At 31.0% G+C, this 11,700-nt stretch overlaps 2 protein-coding genes across 7 annotated transcripts in view; one reads left to right on the top strand and one right to left on the bottom strand.

The window, feature by feature from the left end:
• Nucleotides 1-11,689, bottom strand: part of Nt5b (5' nucleotidase B) — a 57,279-nt gene extending 45,590 nt beyond the window's left edge. Inside the window, exons 1-2 of one of the 5 annotated variants that reach the window (XM_074142389.1) lie at nucleotides 11,533-11,689; nucleotides 4,946-5,076 (exon numbers count right to left, since the gene is read on the bottom strand). In XM_074142389.1, coding sequence (XP_073998490.1) covers nucleotides 4,946-5,070 — 125 coding nt within the window. In that variant the 5' untranslated portion in view covers nucleotides 5,071-5,076; nucleotides 11,533-11,689. Of the gene's footprint in view, nucleotides 1-706; nucleotides 1,077-4,945; nucleotides 5,206-5,324; nucleotides 5,456-11,532 lie in introns of those variants that run through there. The other 4 variants (XM_074142387.1, XM_074142386.1, XM_074142385.1 and 1 more) reach the window with 4 other exon arrangements.
• Nucleotides 5,311-9,736, top strand: mms4 (Methyl methanesulfonate sensitivity 4). Of its 2 annotated transcripts, XM_074142392.1 has the most exons (10): nucleotides 5,311-5,452; nucleotides 5,562-5,822; nucleotides 5,899-6,042; nucleotides 7,085-7,225; nucleotides 7,294-7,469; nucleotides 7,543-7,632; nucleotides 7,844-7,975; nucleotides 8,444-8,639; nucleotides 9,413-9,469; nucleotides 9,541-9,736. In XM_074142392.1, exons 2-10 carry the CDS (start codon nucleotides 5,568-5,570, stop codon nucleotides 9,646-9,648), a joined length of 1,299 nt encoding a protein of 432 aa, XP_073998493.1. In that variant the 5' UTR covers nucleotides 5,311-5,452; nucleotides 5,562-5,567; the 3' UTR covers nucleotides 9,649-9,736. The 2 variants fall into 2 exon arrangements, with proteins under 2 accessions (XP_073998493.1, XP_073998492.1); XM_074142391.1 differs by having other exon boundaries at nucleotides 5,438-5,822.
• Nucleotides 11,690-11,700: the final 11 nt, after the last annotated feature.

Raw genomic sequence — 11,700 nt, forward strand, 5'->3', positions numbered from 1 at the left:
CTTGAAGCGAAAATGGCCTAGAGATCTGTTGTGATTAAATCATTGTGAAAGAGTTTCACCAGTGGGTGATTGCTCTAACCATGTTATTACAAGAGAACTGAACCAGTAAGATCAAATTTACTTGATGCAACAATTGTTGCAGTTGTAAATATACAAATAAAGTGAAGAAAAAAAAAATAATAATAAAAAACTAATAATAATAATTAGACAATGTATGGATTTTAGAAAATTTAATAATTATAAAATTGTATAAATTAATTATTCATTCATGCAAATATCACTTTTCTTTCAGAAAAATCACTATAAAATGAATGACATTATGTATATTCAAAAATAGTTATTCATTCAAGTAGTAATAACTTTTTATTATTTACTAGTAAAGATTCTTAAACGCAATGAACGTCATGCGGGTTAATTCATTAAGGTCCCTCAAATGTGAATTTTGGATGAAAACAAAAAATCGCAAGACTACAGTAATTCTTCTTACGAGGAATAAGAGGTTGCAACAAAAATCTGATATAAAACAATAATAGGACCCCAAAAAAAACAATTATAAAGTAATTATTAAGTTGTAAACCCAATTATGAAGCAATAAATAAAATTTTGAATTCTTTAACTTAAATATCCTAATAAAATTGTGTTCATTTTATTATGAACTTTAAACAATAAAATAAATAAGCAGTAAATTTATTTTACAAGAAATTACCTGTGTGGCAAATCTCGATTATCGATCCAAGAGTTTTCTACACATGCCAATCCTGTCATAAAACTTTCAAGATCACATTCCGAACGATCAACTCTTTTCAAGGATAACGGTGGGATGGTACCTGGTGTTGGTGATATGCTTACTCTTAACTGAGGCATTTTTCTCAAATAATTAGCGGTATTTTTCCTTCTTTTTTTTTTTAAAGAAATAACAAGTTAAGTAGCACGCAAATAAGACAGAAATTCAAAAAGAATAAAAATTTAAACTTCTAAAAATAAAAAAACTTGAAAATTGTAAAAAATCTTTCAACTAAAATAATTACTTCTTTTTTTAAGATTTCTTTTAGTGATCACATCCGCTTTTAATAGAGAAATGCTACAAGAAAGTGATAGAAATTACCAATATATTTGATCAGTTGATAATGTAGGGGCAAAAGCTATCAGCTAAAAACCTATTAGATGACGTAATGCGTTTATAAGTGATGTTGCCAATGAAAAAAATAATAATATTCTAGTTAACTTTTCCATAACTTTTAAGTAAATATTTATAAATACCTTGTAAAAAATTGAGGAAACAAGACAAAAGTAATATCTGCTGAATACCTCACGTGACTTTTTTTTTTACAAGTTTCTTAAACATTTCAATTTTAGCAAAAATTATTTCTTAATAATAATTTAAAGATGAAAAAAATGACCAATTCACAAAAGCAGCGTTTCCCAACCTGTGGTACGCGAAAAATAATCAATAATGGCGGACATAAAAAAAAAAAAAAAAAAAAATTAAAGCATATTATTATTATTATACAATAAAGTTGTTAATATGTACAGGAATAAGGTTAGTCTGTGTCAAGAAATACTTTTAACAAGATTAAAATTGTCTTTCATGGAGTATTTTCCAAAACCTGAAAAAACACAAATGGTAATTGGATTTCAAACCCCTTCTTTAAAGAAAATTTAGGAAAGAAAAGCTAAATCATTATCAATAAAAGATAAAGAAAATTTAATAGAATGTAACAGATACATTGTATCTCTGTACAAATAAAGATAATAATAAAATAACACACTCAGAATAACAAATTTCACGAAATACAATCATTTTTACGAAGCGGTACAATTTAGCATGACGTACTACTACCAAGTGGTAAGCGAGCCAAATAAAGGTTGGGAAACGCTGCACAAAAGCATCGCTCTATTTTATAATTTGCTTGATTTTTCTTCTTTTTTTTTTGTACTTAGAAGGAAGTCAAATTAGATTTCTTTTCCCTATACTTCGTAAAATAAATTTTCCAGAGTAAAATCAAGTGTGAACTCCTATACGACGGTCTCTTACTTCAAATCTGAACTTTTTCGAACTAAGTGGATTACTTCAAAGTGGATGTTTCCAATGTAAAATCAAAATTGGAAATATGGCGATCATAGCACCTTTTCTTATAAGTACTGAAAATTACATTTGCTTATTTCGTTTAGATACAAACACTGTGGGTTGGAAGCGACAGTAAAGTAAGGGCACAATCGGCCAATCGATTTATTATTTTACTGCCCCCCTCTCCAAAGACTTTAAAAGATTTTGCTCCATTCTATTAGGAAAATAGGGTCTTTTAAAGCCTCTCTACTGATTAGTAATAGAAACTGTATCGTTCGCGCAGGACTCACAAGGCCGAATAGGGATCACTTACTGTTTGAATGTTCGCATACTAATGGCATCAGGTATGCACCACTAACCAGAATACACCCTTGGTACCACCACACCGATCTGCTCTAGCCGCTCTAAAATATTTCTAAAGCATATGCAAACTAAACATTTTGCAAAATTAATTGAGAATAAAATAACAACTAATAACAAAAAATTGTAGTAATTTTTTTTTTAAATTTATTTATTTAGTAATTTACCATCTGTTTACATGTATTCAATGAGTAAATATGAGATACGATGAACTGGTGGGTGAAGAGCAGGAGGAGAGAAACTACCCAGTGGTAGCCCTCTCTATATGAGAGAGGTGATTGTGAGAAAGAGAATATGAGGAGGAGAGATGGGAGAATAATGACGTTTAGGTCTTCAGACTGCAAGGAAGTCGCTGGCGATTCAATCGGCTAGTAGGATTGTTAGGGATGTCAGAGGAGGCGAGAGACTGTACAAGAGGATGTAGTAATGATAAAAATATAATAGGCACGTTGTTTACTTTAATTTTATTAAAACGTACTTAATATGATTAAAGATCAAATCTTTAAACATATACATAAAGTAGCTGCGTACAGTTAGATTTGCCAATTTACATAATGAGGTAATCTTGCAATGTGAATTAGTTTTAGTAATTTTTGACTAAATAGAACTCTATCGCTTTGTGGCTCTTCAAACACACATTAACCACTTACAAGACTGGCTTAACAAATGGCGAATTAAAACTAACGTTACGAAATCAAAATATACAGTATTTACTCTAACACGAAAAATCCTACCTCCCATCTTCAATTAACCAAACTCCTGTACCAACTGTGGACAAAGTACGCTACCTTGGACTGTACCTAGACAAACGGTTGACATGGAATCCTCATACTGGACTGAAAAGACAAAAAACTAACCAACGCTACAAACTTTTCGCCAGATTACTTGACAAACGATCGAAACTTAACAAAAGACTCTTACACCTTCTTTTACTGCGACCTATTTGTTCATATGGCATCGAAGTATTGGGGATTGACTACACGTTCCAACTCTCTACGCATCCAGACTTCATAGTCATAAATACTAAGAAAACTACTTAACGCTCCATTCTATATTTCTAAGCTCATCATCCATAATGATCTCAAAATCTCTTTCGTTACAGATCTTGCTAAAACTCGTTTCATAAACTTTCATTCCTCTACCGCAGCTCATCCTAACCCTATCTTCTTCCGCATTACCAGGTGACCCTCCAAGAAGATTGAAGAGAAGATGTCCCCGCGATCCACACTGTGATAACAGTATAGTAAGAGTACGATAATGGATTAACACCACTGGGTGCCTTCTCCCATCATATTCCTATTTTTTTTTTTTTTTTTATTTTTTTTTATTTTTTTTTTTTGGGCGCATCAACAGCTGAGGTCATTAGCGCCCGGAGCTTTTTCCAGTGCACTGCCGGCCTCCGGACAGTGTTCTCTCGTTACAGACAACACTTAATCCTCACAACGCTTAAGAGGTTTTCCTCTTAAATAAAAACCACCCTTAAATTCAGCTATCGTATTTTTAAGAGATGCTCCGAGGCTCCAACCTTTATTGCACGAACTAATACATTTTTCTAAAAGATTAGTAAAAGGAATAACTACAAAACCAGATTGGATGTGTTAGTTTTGCCCTTACATATTTTTGTTCCAAGTGCGCAATGAATTCACTTGTATAATAGGAACGAGTTACTCAGCTAAATAAACCTAGAAAAATTCCAACAATACGAGTAGGATCATGTTATATTTTTCTAACTAACTACCGAAAAACTTTAACACATCAAACGCAATAATAATAAATAAAATTATACTTTCTTCACTTAATTTTAGAGAGAGAGGTCCACAAGTAAGAATGAATTATTTCTTAAATGTCCAGAAAAAGTTATATTACTTCTAAATACTGTTTAAAAATATTTAATGTTCGAAATTAAGAAAAACAACACTCGTGGCGTGATGGATAAAAAAATCCATAAAATCAGCCGCTTTCATGTTTATAATGCGTTTACGATTATCTTCCCAACAGGTGGGCAGCAATATGTTCTATCAGATCTTTAGGTTAAAGCATCCTTAAGATAATTTGTTTCAATTTGTGACATGAAGTTAATTTCACGAATTTCTCAGAATTAAGTAAATGCAAGATGACGATTCAGTGGAAAATTTGCTTAAATAACATTTTTTTAACCTACACTTAAAAAAATATTGCTGTCAAATAGTTGCATGTAAATATAAATAAAAGTACATGAAGTAAACTTTATAATCGTTTATAGTTCAAAAGTTGCAGAATAAAAATAGATTTATGCAATTTCGCTCTGAGTTTTAGAGCCGGTATAAAGGAAACTTAAGTTCTGTTATTCAATTAAATTAAGTCTAATTCTTTTTCCTCCAATTTATGATAATTTAAAATTGTCAAAATTTACAACAAAATTAACCATGACTAAGGAACATACGCTTTTGTAGCAACATATTTGTAGTAGAAATTTCTTATTCTTTGATGGATATACATAAAACAAAGCATTAAGAACATTAATACACTTATACATACCTATGGGCGGCTTTTCTGTACCATTTCTTTCCGTGTCCCTGTGGTAATTCCACTCCAAGATTTGTAGTACATTCGGCATGCAGCATTTCACCAGCTTCAAAAGAATTATGTCTTGATTCAGACATCGCACACTGAAATTTTAAATTCGATTTTAAAATTTTTCAGAATCTTTTACTTTTGAAGATTAAATAAAAAAAACTCGCAACAATACACTAAATAACGCAGAACAAAACAACTCCTACAGACATTAGCAAACACTGCAATAAAAAGTAAGGTAAAATAAGTACAATGATAAGGTAAAAATGCACATGCGCGGAAATTAACCGGTAGTGTCAAATTCATAATTTTTTAAAAATAATAGCACTCAGCTAGAATTTACCTTGGAACTCCAAGCACCTATCCTGTTTTATTATCAATTTATTGAACTCCAAAATTACCACAAAATTTAACGTAACAATACTAATGGTTGCTAATGTTATGTTACCTTCCTAGTTGGTCAATAGACAGGTTATGTATATTTTTGAATTTTAAATATTTTTTTTTGTTTTATGAACATTAGTTTTACGTAAGCGCTGGAAAATTATTATTTATAATATATTTACCTATCTGTGAACAGTTCAATATGAGTGATCCTATAGATATTGTAAGTATTAGTTCATCTCCTCCTAGTTCACCATTTCCTGAATTTCCAACAACTTTTAATAAAGTTAGCGAAATGTGTGAGTACTCAGATAAATCAGAAGAAGGATCACCAAATAGTAAGAGTCTAGGATTAACAAAGAATATTCCATATCAATACTTATCAGATAGTGATGATGGTGAAGAAAAAATAAATACAATTCCATCACCAAAACTTACTAAAAAAAGCAGAAAACTGGTAAATAGAGATTACTTTTATATTTTTGTATTTAATTTAAGAGGATTGATATTCATTAACTTCTTTGTCGTCTAAGAATGTCACAGAATCAGTTTTAGAAAGAAAAAGGCTTGAAAAAGAAATCAAAGCTAAGGAAAAAGCTGAAAAGGCTAAAGAGAAAGCAGATCGAGCTGTGCTGCTTGCAAAAATTAGGCAGTCTAAACCAGATCAGTGTATGAAGGTATTTATGAAGATTACCTATATAAAATATATAAATCTTTTCATTGTCCTCCATTTGATTTAATTGCATGTAGTAAGTAATATTGGTGATTAAATTGATGGTTCTTAAGTTATATATGAATTTAAGGACATAGACTTAGCTTGCTCTTTCAGTTATTAAGGGCTGTAAAGGTAATGGGCGGCTTAATGCCGGGGTGGTAATTGGCCGTTAAGCCCACCAGAAAAAAAATCCTCTACTTTTGCTATTCTTTTAATCCGCGGCTTAGAAATTGATGCACCAACTTCAGCCAAAATTATTTTTACATTTTTGTTGTAAACGAGATTTTAAATTTAACAAAGTTACTAATGTGATATCTTTTTTTTTTCTATTAGTGACATTAGTATAGCGTTGAAGGAAGTTTGATTGTTTCCTTTGCTGTTCTGCATGAATGTGAAATAAGATAGTAATAATTGAGATAGTGAAACAAATTGTAATCTTCTTATAAATAAAGTTAGTTACAGTTCAGTTATGCATACTCCATGACCTCTACATATATCACACTTTTGAATTAATAAAACTATAATATTATAATTATTTCTGTTAGAGAAGAGACAAAGCCTTACACTATCTTCAATAAGTTCAAACGGTATTGCATGTATGGTAAAGCGAAGGGCTTGGGTATACATTAAAGTTCTGCGCTTCGGAGAAGAAAAACTAATGTTACCTTAATACTATACTTAATATTCTTCAAAATGAAAACTCAATACATGAATGTTGCTATTTGTTCTTGAATTTTGTAAAATGCCTGAATTTTTTGATCAGCAGATTAGACAAAATTTGAGATAAACTGTTCCTTGTCTTACGATAAAACATTAATGGGAATCCCTAATTTAAATCGAAACTAACAAATGGCAACAGAAGCCTCCTATGGCTGTGTTGCTTTGGGGAACAAGACCAGCCTTTTATTCTGATATTAATAACAAATGGCAACTCATTAGTACCTTCTGAGCCATTTCTTTTGATACTTGCGACTTCAAGGGGTTATTAATATGTTTTATTTCAGTACATTACGGTAATTTTGGATGAAGACATAGCTACCACTAATATTGTAACGAAGGCATTGGAATTATTTAAAGATGTTGAATTTAAGTACAAAACCGGAAAACAAAGAGAACCATTTTCGGTAACATGGATTCGAGAAGAGGTAAAGATATAATTTGATTTTAATCGATTTACTGTTTATCTTATCTCTTAATCAGACTGTTACAACAGCCAGGAATAAATGCAACTATTTCTGAAGAAAAACACATACTCTTCATTTGGCCATACGATAAACTGGTAACTTCTGTAAAATATTGTACACTTATTGATACGTTCAGAGAAATAAAAAATAAATATAGTGAATTTAGAATATATCTTGCTATTTATGGATATGGAGAATATTGCAGGTAAGCAACTGCATATAGCTTTTTTTAATGCTGTAAACTGTTCTAAACAATAATTAAAAGGATAAAACATCAGGAAAGCGTCAAGAAAGAGTGTTGATGAAAGTTCAACTAATGCTGAAGAAGAAAGAGTACGAAAAAAAAGAAAAACACTTGTAATACCAAGGTATGAAATTGTTTCTATATAATCGTACTTATTAGTCAGTTCGCCTAAGATTCTAGAAAAAAGTGCTATTAAAACTTTATTTAAAATTATTTTTCAGTTGCAATAATGTTTCTTAAATTAGCCTTTGAGTAGAAATAAGTATAATTCGCAGTAGAAATATTGTAAAATTACTCTAATGAAACTTAAGGAGCAAATAAATTGAAAATTTTAGGATCCAAGTTGATACACTTCTCTGCGAATTAGAAGTTCTTTTAAAAGTCTCTGTCCGCTTTTTGAAGAATCATCACGAAATTTCAGTTTTACTTCAACAAATTACTAAAGCCATAGCTGAGACACCACACAGGTTAGAGAAATTCATCTTACTGTACTATTTTTTTTTAATTTTTCCAACTACTAGTGATAAAATTTAAATAAAAAGAAAAACGTTTCTAACCTAGTTAGAAATAGAAAAGTTTACAATTAGTTCTGTACCTAGCGAATACCGGGTTAGAATCTAGCTGCTGGCCCTTTTCTCTTCTAGGAGTTTCTTACAGCTTAACGACCAGTGGTGAACCGTGTAACGAAAGAACACTACTCGACGGCCAGCAGTGCACGGAAAAAAGCTCTAGTTGCCAATGACCTCTTATTTTTACGCGTCTTAAATTAAAAAAAATAAATAAAAGTTAAAAGTGGAAATAAAAAGTGAGAAATGTGTCTACATAATTTTAATAAAATCACTAGATTGCTATTATAATTGTAAAGCAGTAACAAATTTTTTAATAGCATGCAATTCTGAAGTGTAAATTTTTGACACTGTTCTATTTTTTTGCAGAAAAGAAATTGAGAAACGAGATATGGAAAAATGCTGGTATGCCCGAGGTGATTCTCGTGATTGTATTAAAGTTGATAAAGACTTTAATGGATTACACAGATTATGGCTGCAACAGTTATCGCAGTTTAATAAATCTTCTTTGGATATTGCCAAAGCTATTGCTGAAATCTATCCTAGCCCGTTTGTGTTGTATCAGGTAGATTAAATTTTGCATTAATATTAAAAAGGGTGATAATTTCGTTGATAATTTTTTGCTTTTTAAATTTGAATAAAACGAAGTTCTTTCTACGACTTTAAAGAATATGTTGTAAATAGAATTCCATAAAGGTAAAAGTAATGAAATTGCTTTAAAATCTTTTTTTTTGTGAATGACCAGCTATCTTTCTCCTTATCATAAACCTGTTTTTTGCGACAGTTCAACTGGGTAATATTTTATCTTAATGTAGAAGAGATACAAGTTGTCTCTAATATTTTAAATAATGAAGCATTTAATCTTTACCTTGGGCGCTTAGGCAAAGAACCTGGTGAGAGCCCTGTTTTCCAGGCACCGCAGCAAAAAGAGACTTGTTGTGACGATCGCTTCTCTTTTTAGTAGGATAATCTATTTTTTTAAAATGTGCATAATTTATCGTACAGTCTTTTTTTTACGCATTTTCTTTAAAGAGCCAGATTTATTTATATGATTGGCGTTTGCAACATTAATAGAAGCAGGAAAACAAAAATTGCCTCTCTCGGTGAACCCCCTTAGAGACTTTTTCTGAGCCTTTTATCCCTGTAAGAAATGCATGAGACCAGATTTTGTCAGATGGGCATTTAGTTTGTCTTGGGCCGAGACTCATGACCAATCACGACGGGACTTGGAGGAGACGTGACTTTTGCCTTCAACAGCATTGTTTTAGGCCTAGTGTGTGGCTGCGTTGGCTCAAAGTAACTACATCTCCTGAAAAATAATTTTAGTTTGTTTTACAGAAATATCAGAAGCTTCCCACCCAGAAAGAAAGAGAACAACTACTACAAGATATACAAGTACGTTTTTTTTTTTTCATTTCCGTAATCCTAAATTAAAAAATAAACTTTAACTAGCTAACCTTTATTAGATTATAAAAGGAGGGAATTCAAGAAGACGTCTAGGGCCAGAATTAAGTCGTAAAATTAGTCTACTATTCAGTCAAGAAAATGGTGAAATATTTCTTTCCCAAGAATAAATAATATTCAAACAAGAGAAAGTAAAATTCTTCAAAGGATTTTAATACTTCAACTTCAAATGAGGTTTCAGAAAAGAAACGTAGAAAACCACAAATTAAAAAATCTGACAATTTAGAAATATTTTCGAAGAAAAATCAGTTTTTAAAGTAGTAAAAGTCTTGTAAAAAAAAATGTATAACAGTAAATTAAATTCTAGCTAATTTTTTCATTCATAAAAAGTTTTATAATTGTTAAAAAAAAAGAAAAAAAAAGTAATTTTATATATTGTTAAAATACATTTTATTTCCGTAATTTGTGTTTATTAATGTTTCGTATTTAATAAAACCCAGTAATATGCCCAAAAATGCTTCATATAAGTTGTTTGGTGGTTGTGGGAACGCCTAAGCTCTGCCCTATTATGTCCCACATGCATTTTTATTTTCTTTAAATAAGTGTAAAAGCTAACCAAGGCTAAATTTCTACCTGTTCTTGTTAAAAAGGTCGATCATTATTTTGTTGGAAAACAAAACGGCCCAGCATAATCATTCAGTAGGAATATCAAAACTGGTGTGACTAGCATTGACTCAGCCGTGAATAAAAATCTGAGCTGATGTGTTTTGGTATATACACCATACTACTGGATCCTGTATGAGAACAGCAAATCAAAATTTCCCAGAAGGAATACATATATATGATACCTGACAATTTTAGAATTATTTCTTAAACTCATTCTATGAATAAATAAGAATACTGGGACTGTACCACTGAATGATGTTCTAAGACAACGGTCCGCAGAGAGAACCACAAAAATTTAGACCTGAGATAATGAGTCATCATAATCACTGGAAGAAAGAGAGTATCCCAAGTCGCTAGCAGTATTTTTCCTCTGTAAAACTACATCGCATAGAGAATAAGCTCATTGTTCTGTGTTAGGTAACTAAAAGGCACTTACTGATAATTAGTATCTTGCACTTAGATCCTTCCATCAAGTAAGGTTAATATTTTGCTGAAGCACTAATATTTAGAATAAGGCAACTTTTTTGAGCAAGAATTTTTAACGTCATTAGCGGAACTACATTTGGACTAATTTAAGACAACTAATCTAATCGTACAAGAGAATCAAGATAGATGAGAGCAAGAGCACTCTGAAGTAGCGTACATAGAGATGCAGCAGAATCTAATTTTAACTAGCCGAATGCGTCTTGAATTAAGCTACTTTTTGGATGAGGTCGAAAGATTTTTATTAAAGTTGCCGAAACTTACCATTATTGATTGACTAGCCATAGAATTCTTCACTTTCTGGGTTTTCCCTACCAATAGATATGATTTTGAATTAAGAATTTTTTTGGAAACAATCTTACGGAAAGGTATACGAGTACATACATAAGTATGTACATATATGTATGAACAACTTCACCAATTCATTTAATGAAAATCAAATAGAAAATCGTTTAGGTGTTCAAATAATTCTTTTTCTAAAGTTGAATTACAAAATTTTTAAATACAGGTACCACAAGTCTAAAGGTAAGTACAGAAAAGAGTTACAAAATTGGAATTTTTACCCCAAAATTGTCCTAATTAAATTAAATGCGTCTTTCTCTTAAAGTGCTGCCTTCTATTTTGACCTATTAATTCTTTGAAGATGCCACCAATGGATTTTAGGGCATAGGAAAAGTTTTCTTTGCTCATCATTTATGACAAAAGCATATTTAATAATTTTTAAAATAAAGAATAGAATAAATTTTACGTTTCTTTTTTTCTTTTACCGGATAAAACAGATGCTGCATTACATAGTGATTTGAGATTCGCCTGTAAATGGGTTTACCAGCCCGTGAGTATAAATGTAGCTCTTAAATTAAATATTCATTTTAAGTAAAATTGATTGGATAATAAGAATTATTTACTTTTTTCTTTAGAGGGGATGTCCATAATCTTCTTGTAAAAAAACTCAGAAGTTGAAATTGTAATTGACTGTTCTTTCTTCCTTTGTATTTAATTGGATAACTTAAACAATTTCTTAGTTCAATATAGCTACAAAAGAGCGCAGTTTGGCTCTTCAGTATTTAAGTGCC

The sequence above is a fragment of the Rhodnius prolixus genome, unplaced genomic scaffold (genome assembly GCF_049639745.1).
Source record: "Rhodnius prolixus isolate KJV_2025 unplaced genomic scaffold, Rpr scaffold_6, whole genome shotgun sequence".
Lineage (NCBI taxonomy): Eukaryota > Metazoa > Arthropoda > Insecta > Hemiptera > Reduviidae > Rhodnius > Rhodnius prolixus.